Source organism: Pongo abelii, chromosome 2 (genome assembly GCF_028885655.2).
Source record: "Pongo abelii isolate AG06213 chromosome 2, NHGRI_mPonAbe1-v2.0_pri, whole genome shotgun sequence".
NCBI classification, from domain to species: domain Eukaryota; kingdom Metazoa; phylum Chordata; class Mammalia; order Primates; family Hominidae; genus Pongo; species Pongo abelii.
The window spans coordinates 122,999,971-123,019,789 of record NC_085928.1 but is presented as its reverse complement, the minus strand read 5'-3'; the positions used below and the strand labels follow the sequence as shown (position 1 = coordinate 123,019,789).

General features: G+C 36.3%; 1 protein-coding gene across 2 annotated transcripts in view; it reads left to right on the top strand.

Annotated features, from left to right (window-relative positions):
• The window catches only part of STT3B (STT3 oligosaccharyltransferase complex catalytic subunit B), a 105,586-nt gene extending 91,481 nt beyond the window's left edge, over nucleotides 1-14,105 (top strand). Inside the window, exons 12-16 of one of the 2 annotated variants that reach the window (XM_002813975.5) lie at nucleotides 805-976; nucleotides 1,840-2,013; nucleotides 5,180-5,293; nucleotides 9,081-9,293; nucleotides 12,478-14,105. In XM_002813975.5, the coding sequence (XP_002814021.1) occupies nucleotides 805-976; nucleotides 1,840-2,013; nucleotides 5,180-5,293; nucleotides 9,081-9,293; nucleotides 12,478-12,558 (754 nt within the window). In that variant the 3' untranslated portion in view covers nucleotides 12,559-14,105. Of the gene's footprint in view, nucleotides 1-804; nucleotides 977-1,839; nucleotides 2,014-5,179; nucleotides 5,294-9,080; nucleotides 9,331-12,477 lie in introns of both variants that reach the window. The other variant, XM_054552441.2, reaches the window with a different exon arrangement.
• The last annotated feature ends 5,714 nt before the right edge of the window (nucleotides 14,106-19,819 follow it).

The window sequence follows — 19,819 nt, the reverse complement described above, 5'->3', positions numbered from 1 at the left end:
TCCTTCCAGTTACAAACGATCAAGTTTCACTCTTAGTCATTTTTAAATGTACAATTAAATTATTTTTGACTGTAATCACCCTGTCGTGTTCGTACCCGTTAACCATCCCCGTGCACCCTCCCCCGCCCCTGCCAGCCTCTGCCTTCTGCTCCTGTGAAGCTCTGTATTTGAATCTACCTTTCTTTGTCCTCTCCTCCACCTTGGTGCCATGAGTAGTAATCATTGTATTTCATGCTCTTTTCCAGAATATTTCTGCATGCATAATCATATACATCAGTTTTTCTCAAATGTGTGGTCTTTGTATGCACAGCATCATCATTACCATGAAACTTGTTAGAAATGCAAATTCTTGACCTCACCCTAATGTTATAGAATTAGAAACCTGGGGCTGGGGTCTCGCAGTCTGCGGTTTAATAGACCCAGGTGATTCAGATGCAGCTAAAATGTAAGAACAGCTGATTTATGTATTGCCATGGCTTTCAACTACTATTTCACTTGGGAGCTTATTAGGCTTGTACGCTATTAGGCCCTACCCCAGACCTACTGAATCAGAATCGGCTTTTTTTTTTTTTTTTTTTAAATACAAGGTATGCAGGTGGTTTGTGCACACACACATTAGTTTGAATAACACTAGTCTAGCTCTTCATTGTTTCACTCTTTTTTTTCTCATCGGTAGAGGCTTTTACTTAATAACTACCATCCTTAAAATCTGAACGTATTCAGTGGTTTAATACCTCAAGATTTTAAGTTAGCCTCTTCACATTTGTGACATCTCATTTAAAAGAATATTGTGATTCTTTTCAGCACCAGGAATATCTTAGATGATTTTAGAGAAGCTTACTTTTGGCTAAGGCAAAATACAGATGAACATGCACGAGTAATGTCTTGGTGGGATTATGGCTATCAGATAGCTGGAATGGCTAATAGAACTACGTTGGTGGATAATAACACCTGGAATAACAGCCACATAGCACTGGTAAGGATTTAATAAATACAAGGTTAAAAAATCTTTATTCACTCCTTAGCAATCAGGCTTCACTTGTGACTAAATAGGAAAAATGTGGGTGAAAAGTACTCTGCTGAATTCTCAAAATACTTTTACACATATATTCAATAAAGTGAGTTCAAGGTGTGCTTATTTTGTTTTTAAGAATGATACTAAGTATCATTCACAATTGCAGGCTGATTTCTGGTAGATTTTATGATAAATTTAGCTTACTGAAGAATTAGACAAAATCTGAAACTTAAAATGTTTGGCTTGTATTTTTCGTGTTATAAACTAAAAATTATTTGCAAATATGTAAAGTAAATGCACTGTATTTTATGGATAGGCAAACTGTTCCTCTAGCTATTAAACAACTAATCTGCATAGATTAATGTAATCCCCTCTTTGTACTTCAAAGATTTTTAAATACAAAGAGTAGTCTTAACCAAATGAATTCTATCTGTATTACTCTTGTAGCTAATTATCAGATGCGTGCTAGACTGGGGAGAAGAAATGTATGTGCTAGCAAGATCACTGGCCAGCCCTGGCCTGCGGTTGTGAGAAGTTGTTTTTTCTAAGCTTGCCTGCTTTCATCATAAAATGTTAATGTCATAGAACTTAATTATTAGCAAAATATTAGAACATGTATTCTGATTTTTGACTATAAATTAGTTATAGTAGTTGAGAGGTTCATAAATTCCAATGCGTTTATTGAATTCATAGGAAATCATTTCTGCAAAAAAATTCCATGTAAAACAAACTCTTGATGAATTCCATGTTGTAGTAAAAATATATTGATTTTTATGAATGTGGGAATAATCAAAAACTTTCTCATTTTTTTTTTAATTCTGCAGGTGGGAAAAGCTATGTCTTCTAATGAAACAGCAGCCTATAAAATCATGAGGACTCTAGATGTAGATTATGTTTTGGTTATTTTTGGAGGAGTTATTGGCTATTCTGGTGATGATATCAACAAATTTCTCTGGATGGTTAGGATAGCTGAAGGAGAACATCCCAAAGACATTCGGGTAAGAAACTAGATAATTCCAGTTATGTGAAAGATGGCTCACTGTGTCCAAGTAATTCTGTGATCTTGCTAATTGCATTGTATTTGTTTCATCATCCTATCCCTCAGATTAGTTCCTTACCCTGGCTTTACTATTTATTAAAGATAGTAGAGGCATTTCCTATATTAAAACTTTTTGAACTCGAAATGGAACTAATATACCATTCTTCCCTATGAAGCAGTCCCTTGCCAAGACTTCTTAACTTTTACGTCTCTTCACAGCCTCTCACGTCATCCCTTTCTTTCCATTTCCATTGCTTCCACTCTAGTACTTACCCTTATGCTTGTAAACCTGAAATAGGATAGTAACCTTGAAATTGCTATCTTTGCCTTGTTTCCTCCCTCCCAGTGTAAGATGAAATTGATCATGTTACTTTTAGGCTCAAAAGACTTCAGTAGATTAAGGGAAGGGGTCTTAAAACCATACAGACATGAGTTAAAACTAAAACTGTCAACTTGGGCAAGTTATTTTAGCCAGTCAACATAATATGCTTTGAGCCACTAGGTCTAGTTCTAGGATCTGGAATTAAAATGGTGACCAAGGCCGACTAGGTTATCTTTTGCCAAAAATAACTAATTTGTAGTGCCATTTAATGAGAATTTATAGTAAAGTAGTTGAAGCCCCAGCCTAGGGACTGGTACAAAATAGATAACCTCTGATAAAACATTGGTATAAAGTGTAAACTCTTTAGCTTGGAATGTAAGCCTCTTCATGTTTTGCCTTCCTTTGCTGGTCTCTTGTTCTTCTGCCACCTTTGTCTACTCTGCCAGTATGTTCTAGCCCCTGAAACTTGCTTGTGGTTTCTTTCCTTGACTCACCTGACACGTGTGTTTTTACTGTTCTCTTTCCTGGAATACCTTCCCTACCACAGACTTATCCCCTCTCCAAAAGCCCTTTTCTGGTATACTCACATCTGTACTCATCACCAAATTATTTATACCTGTTTTGCAGGAGTCCCCAGACCCCAGGCAGCGGACCAGCACTGGTCCGTGGCCTGTTAGGAACCAGGCCACAGAGCAGGAGGTAAGGGGCAGGTGAGCGAGCATTGCTGCCTGAGCTCCGCCTCCTGTCAGACCAGTGGCAGCATTAGATTTTCATAGGAGCACAAACCCTATTGTGAACTGCGCATGCAGGGGATCTAGGTTGCATGTTCCTTATGAGAATCTAACCAATGCCTGTTGATCTGAGGGGGAATAGTTTCATCTAGAAACCACCAGCCCTCCGCCGTCCGTGGAAAAATTGTCTTCCACGAAACCAGTCTCTGGTGCCCAAAAGGTTGGGAACCACTGCTGTTTTGTATTAGATTCTGTCTTACCTCTTTCACTAAATTGTGAGCTTTTAGAAGATGGACATCCAGCATTGTGCTTTTACATGATGAAGGCACAAAAGATAAAAGTAATTGCTCCACTGATCCAGAATAAAGGAATCTTTTGGGAAAATGTATGCAGGTGTCGTGTGATGGGGATGAAGTAAAGCCTAAGATTTCCTGGTCAAATGTCAGTGCTGTAATGTTTCCCTTAACTGTGATTAGTAAACATTATTTTTTTGTATTAATCTTCTGAAATTTAATTCTCCCAGTATGGTTTTTATTTGTGGATTTGCTTTAGCAGTCAGTGTTAAAACTGTGACATGTGATAGATCACTGTTTCTAAATGTATGCTTTGAACATTAATATTACAGAAATCCTAAATTTCTGTGCATCTTAAATTATTTTTAAACTTTATGAATAGATAATACAGTCATATGGTTCAAAAGTAAAGTATAAGAGGATATACAATAAATGTCTGCTCCTCTTCATGTGGTTCAAAAATAAAGTATAAGAGGATATACAAAAAAGTCTACCCCCCTAAAAAAAAAGAAAATTCCTCTATAGTTAATAACAATGCATTGTGTACTTGTAAGTTGCTAAGAGAGTAGATATTTCAGTGTTCTCACTACAACAAAATAAGTATGATTGATGCATATGTTAATTAGATCGATGTAGCCATTTCACAGTGCATATTTCAAAACATGGTGTACACCATAAATATACACAAATTTATGTGTCAGTTAAAAATGGGGGTGGGGGCAGTGGAGTCCCTGGTAATCACTGGTTATTTTCTTGTAATTCTTAACTTCTAGCAAGTTATATACCCTGGTCACTTCATAATATGTCTTGATCTTTCCATGTTAGAATATGGAGAGCTTCTTTATTCCTTTGTTTACATTTGCACAGTACGTTGCATTTTTTATGTGTGTGCCGTGATTTATTTAACCTGTCCCCATTGATGGAATTTAGATTGTTTCCAATATTTTAGTTTTATAAACAATGGCATAATAACTGTCTGCATTCATTATTTTGGCCATATACAAGTATCTCTGTAGCGTTAATTCCTGGAAAAGGAATTTCTGACTCAGAAATTACATTTTTTACCTAGAGTGCCAAAATTATTCCTCATAGAGGTTAATTTATAAGTTAACCCCATAAAAATTACCACAGGAGTCTTTTTAACATTGTCCTCCCCAAATAAAGCCGATTTTAAAGTTCATGTGGAAAAATTTAGCTAGAACACTTAAGAAAACTCTGAAAAGGAGTAACGGAGATGAGGATGGGTAATTGAGAGAGCCAGCCCTACCTGGTATTAAGCCATGGTGTTGGTACCAGTCTCTTTAAATTATGAAAGTGGCTATGTGCAGTGGCTCATGTCTGTAATCCTAGCATTTTGGGAGGCCAATCACTTGAGCCTAGTAGTTCAAGACCAGCCTGGACAACATGGTGAAACCCTGTCTCTACAAAAAAATGCAAAAATTATTTTGGCGTGGTGCCGTGGGCCTGTAGTCCCAGCTACTTGAGAGGCTGAAATGGGAGGATTGCTTGAGCCCAGGAGGTTGAGGCTGCAGTGAGCCACAGTCACGCCACTGCACTCCAGCCTCAATGACAGAACGAGACCTTGTCTCAAAAATAATAATTATTAAGGCCTTATAACATGGTTCAAAGTCTGGTGGGATTAATGTTTTTGAGGTGTAACTGAATATGGCTTTATAAAGATACCTCAAAAGCTTATTCTTATGGGGAAATGAAAAGAGGAAACTAGCTTTGAATATGTTAAGTTGAACTAACATAGAACTTCTGGTTTCTTTCTTGTAGGAAAGTGACTATTTTACCCCACAGGGAGAATTCCGTGTAGACAAAGCAGGATCCCCTACTTTGTTGAATTGCCTTATGTATAAAATGTCATACTACAGATTTGGAGAAATGCAGGTTAGTTAAATCCATTTTTCTCTAATTTTCATTCAAAATAATATTTAAAACAAGTCTTATTTGCCTCTAGAAAACAGGATAATGATATTTTGATTGTGTTGAAGAGAAATGTGCTTATCTAAATAGTCTTTTTTTCCATTAAATTTAGATTTCTGAAACTAATATGTGAGAAATTAGAAAATAAAATTTTAGATCAAGGGCTTCTTTCTAATATTTATTAACAGTAGCCTCAAATCCAATCTTTGTTTGCCATCTCACTGTTAGACCTCATGCTTTTGGAAAGTATTGTTCTCCAAGGAGAGTTCTAGCTAGGAAACAGTGTGGTCTTAGGTCACTTTGCTGCTTGGTGGAGAAAAGCTTAAAATTAAAGATTTGAAGTAAATAGTCACTTCACATGTTCACTCTCTCCCTGTTCTCCGTTACCACAAATAGCTAGAGCTGTCTGGGTCAGAGTTTTCTAGTAAATTAGAATGATGTGGTACAAAAGCTTAAGGGTCTACAAAATGAGTGAATGTGCAAAGAGGCATTGTGGCAGAAAGAAGAAACAATGGACTTGATGTCATAATACTTGTGTTTTCGATCGGGTTCTGTCAAGTCATGTAACTCTCAGACAATTTGTATCTGCCTTGGATTCCACTTGGTTTTTTTCTTGTTTGTAAATAATGGGGTTTGGATTGATGACTTGATTTTTAAGGAAACCAGAATATGTCACCCCAAAATATGCCTCTTTGACATGAAAGTTAATTTTTAGCTGAAGGCAATTTAGAAGCAGCAAACAGAGAAAAAGTTCTATCTAACCTCTTTTCTGCCTAAAGGCAGAATATAAATTCTGTACTGGAGACAACTCTAAGACTCTTATCAGCCCAAAGAAAGCACCAGAGGAATCTGCAAACAAAACTTACTCCGTTAGTTTCTCCCATATATGTACTCTTTTACTAGTTTCTCCCATATATGTACCCTTCTACTTTCCCATCTTGAAGGCCTAAAACCACTTTCCTTTGTCCTTTCTCCACAAATGTATTGTTCTTTGTTAAGCATGCTATATAAGCCAGAGTTCTAAGCCACTGCTTTGAGTTCCTTTTCATTGAGGTTTCTCCTGCATAATGTGCGCTTAACGTCTTAATAAATTTGTTTTGCTCTTGTTAATCTGTCCTTTGTTATAAGTGTCTGTCCCAAATTATTATCTTCATACTATTAGTTTCACTGAAAACTGCTTATTTCTGTATTGTTCTCTGGTTAAGTTGATAAGAAAGCAGAGGAAAAATTGCTTGCTTAATTTTATACTATCACTGGGGATCAAGATAACTATCAAAACTAAAGGGGTTTTTATTTGTGGATTTGCTTTAGCACTCAGTGTTAAAACTGTGACATGTGATAGATCACTGTTTCTAAATGTATGCTTTGAACATTGATATTACAGAAATTCTAAATTTCTGTGCATCTTAAATTATTTTTAAACTTTGTGAATAGATAATACAGTCATATGGTTCAAAAGTAAAGTATAAAAGGATATACAATAAATGTCTACTCCTCTTCATGTGGTTCAAAAATAAAGTATAAGAGGGTATACAATTGATTCACAAATTGAGGGGTTTGGACCTCAATTTGTGAATCAAGTTTTACCGTGTTTTTTGTTTTGTTTTGTTTTGAGAGGGAGTCTTGCTCTGTCGCCCAGGCTGGAGTACAGTGGCGTGATCTTGGCTCACTGCGAGCTTCGCCTCCCAGGTTCACGCCACTCTCCTTCCTCAGCCTCCCGAGTAGCTGAGACTGCAGGCGGCTGCCACCACGCCTGGCTAATTGTTTGTATTTTTAGTAGAGATGGGGTTTCACCATATTAGCCAGGATGGTCTCGATCTGACCTCGTGATCCCCCCGCCTTGGCCTCCCAAAGTGTTGGGATTACAGGCGTGAGCCACCGCGCCCAGCCCCAAGTTTTATCCTTTTCTAAAACACCATCTTTGTGGCTAATATGGACTAGAATATTCACTTGGTTTCAGAATAGTTAGCATATACTGTGTTCCTGTTTGTTGTGTTGCTTCAAGTAATTCCAAGTGAATCGTATTTTATCATTATTCACTTGGAATTACTCTGTAGATGACTTAAAAAACAGCAGGTGATAATCTAGATTTAGGTTTTTGTTTGTGTTTATAATTTCTTTTGAAGGCCACACTTGGTCTTTAAACGCTTGCTAAGAAGCACACTGGCCATAATAATCAGTTACCCCAGAAAACATATTTTCTGATTGGCTTGTTTCTGATTAGTTTTTCTGCTCACTACTGATCACATTGAAGGACCTTTTTCTTCCTCTCTTTTAAGTTTATCAATAGTTTTAAGCCATGTTCCCAGCATACATTTCATTTTGATGCCTACCTTACTCAAGAATAATATATGGTTAAAATCTGAAGTGTAACTTTTGCTATCATGTAGATAAGCAGGAACAAGTAATTCACTACTTGAAGGAGAGCTGGTTTTCATGTTTGTTTTAAAGTTGAGTTTGGCCAGGCCTGGTGGCTCACACCTGTAATCCCAGAACTTTGGGAGGTTAGGTGGGAGGATTGCTTGAGCCCAGGAGTTCGAGACTAGCCTGGGCAAGATGGTGAAACCCAGTATCTGTTTAAAAAAAAAAAAAAGGAAAAAAAAGCTGAATTTACTTATGCTAGATTTGTATGTCAACATAAACTTAGTCTGAGCATTTTTTTTTTTTTTTTTTTCCCTGAGACAGGATCTCAGTCTGTGGCCCATACTGGAGTACAGTAGTGCAATCATGGTTCACTGCAGCGTTGACCTCCTGGGCTCAGTTGATCCTCCCACCTCAGCCTCCTGAGTAGCTGGGACTACAGGCACATACCACCACGTCCAGTTAATTTTTGTATTTTTTGTAGAGATGAGATCTTGCTATGTTGCCCAGGCTGGTCTTGAACTCCTGGGCTCAGGCCATCCTCCTGCCTCAGCCTCCCAAAGTACTGGGATTATAGGTGTGAGCCACCACATCAGGACAGTCTGAGAATTTCTTAAAGTCTCCTCTCCCTATGTTTTCCCTTTTTATCCCTCATAAATCCTTTCACGGTTTGGTTTTTTTATTTGGCCTCCTTTGTAGTTCCCACTTTAAGAATGTAGTATCTCTTACTTGTGCATTTATTTAACAAATAATAATTGGGATATAAAGCTACACTTTGAATAAGACAAAGACATGTTTACATCCCAGTCGAAGATACAGATAATTTTTAGCGTTAAGTAAAGATGTTAATAATATATGTTATGGAGTAAAAGAACAAGATGCTATGAGGAAACAATAAAGGAGATTTGTCAGCCACTAATCTCAAGAAAATATTTCCCTGAAGGGGGTGGTAAAGGAGCTAGCCATGCAAAAGAGCTGAATGAAGAACATGCCAGGCAGAGACGATAGATAGTGCAAGGCTCTGAAACAGAAAAGAAGCCCTTTGGGTGTGTTCTGTCTGTATACCTATAAAAAGTGCTTTGATAGATTTCATTTCTATGTTTGGTGGGGGTCTTTTTGTGTGTGTTTTTTTTTTTTTTTTAATGCCTTTAGAATGTTCATCTACTCTAAGGATTTTGTGAAATTCTTACTCTGATGTACTTAGTTTCTCTCTTCCTGATTTTTTCCTATCTAGTTAGCAATACATGAGAACTATTAAGATAGATAGATTACTTGATTGTTTTCCTAGTTTAAAGGGAGAAGGTATTACTGTAATGATAACATTTACTGTCTTATAACACTGAATGTTTTCCAATATGGTTAACACCCAATAATAATGTCACTTTTGCAGCTGGATTTTCGTACACCCCCAGGTTTTGACCGAACACGTAATGCTGAGATTGGAAATAAGGACATTAAATTCAAACATTTGGAAGAAGCCTTTACATCAGAACACTGGCTTGTTAGGATATATAAAGTAAAAGCACCTGATAACAGGGAGACATTAGATCACAAACCTCGAGTCACCAACATTTTCCCAAAACAGAAGTATTTGTCAAAGAAGGTGGGTGCCAAGTGAAGGCATTAAAGGGTAACTTAAGGTGTGTTGGTTTGTATGAAAAAGAATTTCTGGAAATTGCAATAAATTTCCATCTGCCAGATTTATAAAGACTATGGCTTCTGTATTAATACGAAGTAAATATCAGGCTAGCCTGCTAGGAGCATTCCTTTCAAACTGAGCACTTCAGATATCCCAAGCTGAGATTTTTCCAGAGGCCTTCTGGCTTTGGTTTGTGCTATTCCCACTAGTAAGACTTACTTGTAAAGTAAGATGTAGCTGTGGCCGTCGCTTTCCAAACCTGTATGAAAGTAAAAATGCTAAATTCTCAAGTAATAGAATTATGATTAGTTCTTCATCTTTTGAGCAAAGTTATATTGCATCTTCATGTTCCATTCTTAGTATGATATTACTCTGTTATTCATTGAATAAAGAATAGGTTTGAGTTGGATGAGTCCTTCTGAAGCCCAAAAAAATCATTTATCTTAAGATAATAATTTTTTAATGTAATTGTGACAAAGCTTATAGGCAGGAATTACGAGACTACTGCAATTCTTTTCTAATAAATATTATATAAGATACGAAGTATTTCATTGGGGGTCATTATTGCTCACTGAAGCCAAATAGATTATAATCTTTGCTATAAAAGATGACTTAAAATTAGTATTTATATAGGTTGTCCAGCAGTAAGAAATGGGAAGTAATGAACAGTCAGATAAAATGTTAAAGTTCATTATAAGGTACTATCCTTATAATACTGATTATTATTAGACTGACTTCAAATCTCATTTTTTAAGGATGCTTAGGTTTACATAGCTCAGATCAGCTATCTTATATCATTGAAACAACTGTCTGAACTCTTTGTTACTTAAAATATACATCAAATATATTCAAAATACAGATGATTTTAATTTGTACTATAAAAGTGCTGAATATTAATGGTGTGATAGGTAAATGGAAGCTTTTTATATGAATATGTGCCAGATGTAAATTACCATATCTAGACTAATGTATTTAAAGATGTCACATAGAGCTGACATTCATTGTGTTAGTCATATCAAACTCATTATCTTTAGGTAAAATAACATTAAAAAATCAGATGAGAGCTGGACGCGGTAGCTCACGCCTGTAATCCCAGCACTTTGGGAGGCCGAGACGGGCGGATCACGAGGTCAGGAGCTCGAGACCATCCTGGCTAACACGGTGAAACCCCGTCTCTGCTAAAAATACAAAAAAAAAAAAAAAAAAAGCCAGGCATGTTGGCGGGCGCCTGTAGTCCCAGCTACTCGGGAGGCTGAGGCGGGAGAATGGTGCGAACCTGGGAGGCGGAGCTTGCAGTGAGCCAAGATCGCGCCACTGCACTCCAGCCTGGGCTACAGAGCGAGACTCTGTCTCAAAAAAAAAAAAAAAAAAAAAATCAGATGATTGTCACAGGCATGAGGTAGGAGAAACTGGTGAGCAGCAAATGCTGCTAGTCTCAAAGCAGTTACTCCTGAGATATCCAAGTATAACTAAGGTGTACTTTTTCTGCAAAAAGAGGGCTGTTGAACTTGTTGTCTGATGATATAGACCCCAAAGGCAGTGAATTTTCTTCATTTGACCCCTTTTGTCTTCCCATCATTTTCCCCAAATAAATGTGAATGGATAAATAAAACATAATGTGTCTTGTGTGCCCAAAACATATATTGTGGTAGCCAATAACATATTTTGACGTTCTGGTTTCCATGGCTTTAGATGTTTTGTACTAGCACTATGAAGGAATGCTTTTTATACTTTCCTTTCTCTACCCTGGTTTTGACTTTGGAGGAGGAGGGTATACATAACAGCATCCATTCTGAGAGTTTACCGGCCATCGCAAAGCCGGCATGACTAAGGTGCTAGAAGTTGTAGTCCAGGCTGCAGAAAAGGCTTTTTGGCACATGGTTCACTGCCAGTAGGAGAAAAGCACCCTGAGGGCTATTACACACTTGGATATTCCTGGGGCACATCATAAGATCTCATAGAAAAAGTATCCTGTTAGAATCTGGACGTAATGATAATAAAGAAACTACTAGATCTAGTTTGAATTTTTAAAAATTGTACCCTCTGAAGTTTCTTACTTTGTGCCTTAATAAGATCAGTTTAACAATAAGGTCACATAATGGGGTTAACAAGTTAGCAGTAGCTAATTTTTAGTAACTTAAGAAGGATTGCATTTTGCCTTGTGTTCTCATCCCTGTTAGAAAGTACTATAAATTGTCATGAATTGAACATCATGAATAAAGGAACATGATGCAGGATTTACCCAGTTTCTGAAACTTCTGAGAGTTGTATTTAAATGTGAAAATTGAATTGAATGGTCAGTCTCTTGAGTCTTCTGCCTCTGTTAACCCAGAGCTTTGATGGTGCATTAAATTACTTATTTTCAAAAAATATTTGCTGTCTTCAATATCTAGGGCTGTGGGTCAGATTGAAAGACATATGTGCCTATAATTTATCCTGTAGGGTTCTAACATAAATATTTTTGCAGTAATTTGTACCACTACATTTCCGGTAATTTGTTTCTAATGCTAGGAAACGTCTATTGAAAGTATTTTAGTGGGATACTGAATTGTTAAGAAAAATATTTTATTTTTAAAAGATGTATGAAACTGAAGGAATGTTGTTTTGCTTTACATTTTCAATTGCTTATTTTCCTACCTAAAGGATTATTTTTAGAGAATGTGCCAAGTGATTATATCTCTCATTTTTGTAGATGGTTACAGTCTTCCTCATTTTACTGAAAACAGGGACTCTTAAGAGTTACTAAGTTAACTTGTTTTTCTGGCACACACCTAATTTCCTGGAGGCTAAACCAGGAGCAGCATTACCATTTCTGATTCCTTAGTCTAGTGTTACATATTCTGTCTTGCCTGGAAATGTTAATAATTACAGCTCAGCACTTTGTGGTTGAGAAGAGAGCTGAAGATTCATTCACTTGATGGTGAGGATGTCTAGGAACCTAGTCCTTTCACTTTGGATGGTTAGTGTACTCAGGTGAGAAACACCACTAACAGTTTAGTGGTGTTCACTGAACTATTCAAGGAATCCAGTCACAAGAAGAGCAAAGAGCTTACTAAGTCATCATAGTGCAGTAAAACATGTGTGTGTTTACAGATTTTTTAATCAGTAAGAAACCTGCATTAATACTATGTGTTTTGTTTTTTTATAGACTACCAAAAGGAAGCGTGGCTACATTAAAAATAAGTTGGTTTTTAAGAAAGGCAAGAAAATGTCCAAGAAGATTGTTTAAATGCACTGTTCTGGTTCCTAACTTGAAGCAGTTGTCCTTGTGAGAACCGGTCTTTGCCTTTAGCTCATGTCGTGTTTCACAGCAACAGAGGGTACAGAACCATCACTGGTCCAGGTTAATGTACAAAATTTTCTGGCAATGCCTGATTAAAAAAATAAAATTGGCTTGTTGAGAACAGCTGTTTTCGATTTCTAATGTGAAGCAAGACAGAGCACTGCTGTAAATGTCTAGCAGCAGATTTTTTTTTTATTGGTACATATTATCCTTCAAATCTGAGAATTTGGACTAACTGCACCAAAGAACCCTCTAATTTGGTCCCTGGCACATGCATACTTGTCAATGTTTTTATTCTTTTACAAGACCTGCATTTTATTTGAATTACCCAAATAGCAATATGTAAAATACAAGTGACAAAATGTGATGAGAGCTTCTTGAACCGGTAAACTAGTACAGGTCTGAGAAAGACATATTAGAAAAATCATTATACTTCCTTGAATTATATTTATTTTCATGTTTCTCCAATGCAAAGAATGTTTCATCAAATGTATATTTTCTATTGCTTACTGTTTGCTCTGAGAAGAAGCTGCTGTTTCAAAGATGGACCTCTGAGTAGCTAATTGATTCAAGTAGTTTTTTTATGTTGACACATTATTACTGCTGTTAGCAGTTGTTTTCACCAGGTACTTACTGAGCAGATTTCATACATCATTCATTCAAGGGCTAAATTTATATTCTTTGGAAATCATGGCAACTACACAGGATGTTGCTTACCAGGGTGGAGTTTTGGTATCTTAGTACTGAAGTTAGCACTATGTTTACATGTAAAAGATTAAGGAAAAAACCCTTAAAGTGGACAGGTATCCAGAGTTCATTTTCTGTGACTCATCAAAGTGACAAAAGACTTGGAACAACTTTGCCTGGAGTTTTTTCATTTTACAACAGTTTCATCCATCACAATGATTTTGTTCTCTGCTCCATATTTTTTAATCCGTTAAGCATTTGATGAAACACTCTTTAGTGCTATATGCATTTTCTTACTTTTATTAAAAATGTGACAATTGTCAAAAAATGCACTAAAATGTAAATGGAGATTGAACAAGTTCACTTTCCAGCTTATAGGCAACTTTATACAGACTTGAACATTTTCTCCAGTTGTTTAGTGAAAGAGAAAGGGTTTTTCCTGCCACAGGATATAACTTTTTTTTATATAACAAGCATAACACACCACTGCTTTTGGTGGAAAAGTGCAGAATAGTATGTACCTTTTATGAAGAAAAATGTAATTTACAATGTTCAGTGAGAATGTTACTGCTGATTTTCTTTTCCAAGGTGTAGAATATTCTTTGATTTATAGAATTCATTTTTGACCCAGATGATGGTTCCTTTACAGAACAATAAAATGGCTGAACATTTTCACAAATAGAGTGTAACGAAGTCTGGATTTCTGATACCTTGTCGTTTGGGGGATTTTATTTTACTTTGTTGCTTTAAAATTCAATGCAGAGAAGTTGTTGACTGTAGGGGAAATAAAGTTAATTCAAATTTTGTGTTAAGTGTTGTTTTTTACAAATCTTTTGGTTTTGAAAGGAATTGGTACTGAACACATACCTCTTTCTTCCTTGTTAACTTTCACAAAGGTTTTAAAGAAAACATATGGAAAAAAATACATTAGATTATTTCATCTTAGACCGAGCTATTTTATTTGGCCTTCTTTTACCCTGGAATGAAAATCTCGGTTTTTTGGGTTTGTTTTTATTTTTGTTTTTTGTTTTTTGTTTTGTTTTTGGAAGGGATTTGGGGAGGGGGAACACCTAGCCAACTAGGAATTTTATCTCTGTTTAAATAAGGATAGGAACCTAACAAAACCATCCATGAAGTTCTGGTAATGAAATGTCAAGTCTCAGTATAGAATTTTCTCATTAGAAAAATCCCAAAGGAAAGACCCCTCACCTTTCTCAGGAGACAACATTTTGGTTCAGTGTATCTTGTCAGTAAAATACCATATTGTAACTGTTTAAGCACTTGTATTGTAGCACAAAAGCGAAATAGTAGTTTGAATACATTGGAATATAGGATAATTGACTTAAAATATTCTTTAGATCTCTTAATTCATTTCATGTGTGATCACTAACATTGTACACCAAAGGAACTTAAAGATCGTGGCCTTGAAGTTTTAGACTATAAAACAGCTTTTAGGCTGTAGTGCTCTGTAGTATAAATAAGGCAGTGAGGCAGCAACTCCAAAGACAAAATTCCCTTTTAAGACTTACATTGTAACCTACTTGAGTTTATAGTTGTGGAGTTTTAATTCATTTGCATTCTAGGCCATGACCAAGTGACCAGAGGACTAAAATAGTATAAAAGCATCCTGTAGTGAGTTTCCATAGCCAAGGGGGTGTAGGATCATGAAATTTGGAGCTGTTTCTCGTTTTTAAAAAATTAATTGTAAAATACATATTAAATAAAATTTACCAACTTAACCATTTTGAAGTATACAGTTCAATAGTGAAGTACATTTACATTGTTGTGCTACCAGTCTCCAGAACTCTTTTCATCTTGCTGTAGCTACTGCTGCTTAATGCTGGTTTTGCTATGTTGCCCATAGTCCTTAATCGAGATAGGTGGAGTAATGGATAAATGTTGAGCTCAACAGCTGTCTGCCATGGAAATAGTAGGAAATTGAAACAGACCAAAAACAGTAATGAAATGTCATGATGTCTTATTTTTATTGTGAAATGTAACACAGAGAACACAAAAATGTACAGTTGATCCTTGAACAACATGAGTTGCACACATGGATTTTTTTCAATAAATGTATTGAAAAATTTTGGCCGGGTGTGGTGGCTCACGCCTGTAATCCCAGCACTTTGGGAGGCCGAGGTGGGCAGATCATTTGAGGTCAGGAGTTCGAGACCAGCCTGGCCAACATGGTATAATCCCATCTCTACTAAAAATAGAAAAATTAGCCAGGTGTGTTGGCAGGCTCCTGTAGTCCAGCTACTCTGGAGGCTGAGGCTGGAGAATAGCTCGAACCTGGGAGGCGGAGGTTGCAGTGAGCCGAGATCATGCCACTGCACTGCAGCCTGGGCAACAGAATGAGACGCTGTCTCAAAAAACCTATATAATTAATGTATTGAAACATTTTTGGAGATTTACAACAATTTGAAAAAAGCTTGCAAATGAACCACATAGCCTAGAAATATTTTAAAAGTTAAGAAAAAGCTGTGTGATTAATGCACAAAGTACGTAGATAACTACTTTTTTGCTGTTGATTTGAGACAGTCTTGCTCCATCACTCAGGCTGGAGTGCAGTGACGTGATCTTGGCTCACTGCAACCTCCACCTCCTGGGTTCAAGCGATTCTCGTGCCTCAGCCTCCCAAGCAGCTGGGACTACAGGTGCCCACCACCATCCCTGGCTTATTTTTGTATATTTAGTAGAGATGGGGTTTCACCACGTTGGCCATGCTCATCTCGAACTCCTGGCTTCAAGTGATCCACTTGTCACTACCTCCCAAAGTGCTGGGATTACAGGTGAGCCACTGCACCTGGCCTAGGTACTACTCTTTTATCATTTACTACCATAAAATATATACAAGTCTATCATATGTTAAAATTTATGAAAACTTAAGCTCACTACATGGCGCCGTTCACAGTTGAGAAATGTAAACCAATGTAAAGCCATATTAAATCATAACTGCATAAAATATGTACTGTACTATAATATTATAGCCATCTGTTGCTACTGTGAGCTCAAGTGTTGCTAGTATCCACTTAAAACACCATGTGTGACACTTATCACTGTTTTATAGCCTATTACTGGTTATGTTTTGGGGGACTCAAAAGTTTTATGTGAATTTTTGACTGGCAGTCATTGTTCAGGGGTCAACTGCTCACCTTAGTGAATTAACTGCAAAGTGAGCAATTTTGTATCCGTGACACAGGTCAAGAGAACAGAACAGTGCCAGTACTCCAGAAGCTTCCTCATGACCCTTTGTGGTCACTATCCTGTCCCACTTCCCTCTCCAAAAGGTAATCATTATACTGGTGTTTATTGGTACTTTGATTTATGGTTTTACCAATTCAGTATTTCTCTCTAAACATGTTTAGGTGCATGTATTTGAACTATAGAAATGGAATAATAGAGTATGTATTATTTTTATCTGTCTACTTTTGCCCAGTATTTGTGAAATGCGTCGAGGTTGTTGCTTGCAGCTACACGTTTTTTTGTTTCATTGCTATATATAGTATTCCTTGTGTGTGTCTGTAGCTGGCTCTCACATACACATATCCATTCTGTTGCTAAAGGGTATTTACATTGTTTCCAGTTTGAGGATATTACCAACAATGTTAAAGGAATACTCTTTTACATCTCCCTTGGTGCTTATATGCATGTATTTCTGTGAGTGTTTACCTAAAAGTGGAATTGATAGGTTACTTCCATATCCCAGTCAACCCTTGTCATTCTTTTTAATTTTGCCTCTCTGGTGGGTGAATAATGATTTGTCATCATGTTTAGTTTGATATTTCTAGATTAATAAGGCTGGCCATTTAGAAATCTCCCTTTTATAAGGTGTTGGTTCTAATACATTTCTCCTGGTTTTTTTTTTAATTTATTATGTTAATAGGAATTCTTTGTCTTGTATATAAGGCCTTCATTTGTGTTGCAAGTTGCCTAGGAATTAATAATTTTAATATAGTCTATTTCCATCTCTTGTATACTTATACAAAATCTTTTCCTAACTTGAAGCCATGATGATAGTCTGCTGTGTTTTCCAGAAAATTTATTGTTCTACTTTTTATACTTAGCTTTGCAGTCCACCTATAATTCATTTGTTGAGCACAATGTGAATTGTTTTTGTTTTAAGGGGTTTTATTGGCATATGTATATCTAAGTGATCCAGCACCATTTATTGAAAAGACAGTTCATTTCCTACAGCTCTTCAGTATCCCTTTTGTAGTAAATCATATGTCCATATATGCATCTATTTCTAGACCCTCTGTTATATTCCATAGAGCTCTGTGTGTGTTGACTTAATATATAGCTTTAAGATAATTCAGAAAATATGGTAGAGTAAGTCCATCCGTCCCTCCATTGTTCCTTAATTTGCCTTGCTTTTTCATACAAATTGTAGAATCAGGTTAAGTTCCACCAAAAAAAAAAAAAAACCCTGTTGAGCTTTTGATTTGGTAGTGAATATATAGATCATTTGGGGAAAATGAACACCATTGAAATATTGAGTCTTGTGTCCATGAATGTGGCATATCCTTCCATTTATGCAGGCCTTTAGTTTCTGTTTTATTGCTTTTGAAGACCTTGCGCATTTTCATAATTTTGATTCCAAGGTATATGTTATTTTTAATAAATACTATCATAAAATTAGATTTTCTATTTCTCAGCATATAAAAATAGTTGATTTTTATATGTTGAAATTACTAAACTTATTCTAACAATTCCAATTTTTTTTGTTGTGAACATCGTAACTTGGGAATAATGACAATTTTACTTCTCCCTTTCTAATCATTATATATTTATATTTCTTGCTTTGCTGCACTGGCTAGGACACACACCCAGTGTAGTACTGCAAAGAAAAGGCTTTCTTCTCTCACAGCGAAAGCTTTTGACATTTCACCCTTTAAGTTTGCTGTATATTTCCTATAGATATCTCTGATCAGATTAAGGACGTTACTGTTTGCTGTGAGTTTTTAAATCATGAATAGGTTTTGTTTCTCAAGTAGTTTTTTCCTTCATTCATTGAGATGATGCTGATTTTTCTTTAATCTGGTACACAAATTACAGAAACTTTGTTCACAATGTTAAATTAAATGAAACTTGTATTCCTGGAATAGTGATTTATGCTTCGTGAAATTTACTGGTGAAACCATTTGGGCCTGGAGTTCTTTTGCAAATGCTTTTAATTACAGATTACGTTTCACAGATACAGGATTATTTCAGTTTTTTACTCCTTGTTTCCATTTTGGTGAGTTTTCAAGGAATTCATCTAAATTTTCAATTCAGTTAAAGTAAAATTGTGGAAAATATCACTTAATTGTTTTAATGTCTGCAGTTTCTATTGGTGTGCCTTTTTAATTATAAATATTGCATTTTTCCCCCTTGAATTCATACTTCTTTCCCCCCCACCTCTGCCATACACTTTTTTCCCCTGATTTTCCTTGGCAGGTTTTGGTTTTTTTTCTTAACATCAATTTTGTTAGCTGTTTTTTTTTCTTTCAAAGACCAGCTCCTCACTTTAGTGCTTTCTACAGTGTTAGTTCATTATTTTGTGCCATTTCCTTGGGGTGGACGGAGGGTAATATTCTTTTAAACTTAGTGTGTTGATTTTTTCTTTCCTAATATATTGTTACAGATTTACTCCAAGCATAATTTAGCCTCCATTCTCACAGGTTTTGAGGTGACTAAGTGTCATTAAGTTAAATGTATATTTAATTTCCATTGTACTTCTTTTTTAAAACCATGAGTTACTTACATGTACTTTCTAAAAATTTCCAAATATGGTGGTTTTCTAATATCCTTTTATTATCAACTTCTACCTTTGTTGAATTGTATTCAGATACTCTATCATTTTAATACTTTGCAATTGGTTGAGGCTTACTCTGTAACTCAACTTATGGCCAATTTATAAACATAGAGATTATTATTATATTTTGCCAATAAAACATAGTGTCAAATGACCACACAGTGCTTTCAGAGACATAAGTAAATGTTTTTTGATTTTTTTTTTTTTTTTTTTTTTTTTGAGATGACGTTTTGCTCTTGTTGCCCAGGCTGGAGTGCACTGGTGTGATCTCAGCTCACTGCAACCTGTGCCTCCTGGGTTCAAGCAATTCTCCTGCTTCAGCCTCCTGAGTAGCTGGGATTACAGCTCACTGCAACCTGTGCCTCCTGGGTTCAAGCAATTCTCCTGCCTCAGCCTCCTGAGTAGGTGGGATTACAGGCGCCCTCCACCATGCCTGGCTAATTTTTTGTATTTTTAGTAGAGATGGGGTTTTGCCATGTTGGCCAGGCTGGTCTCAAACTCCTGACCTTCAGGTGATCCACCCGCCTCAGCCTCCTAAAGTGCTAGAATTACAGGTGTGAGCCACTGTGCCCAGCTGAATATAAATATTTTACATATATATAATTTTTCTTCTTATGTCCCTGAAAACAATGTCTGTTATTTTGGCAGTTGTTGGGCATACTGTTTGAATCTTTTGTGGCTATTTTGTTATTTACTGAGAAGAATGTACTGAAATCACACACG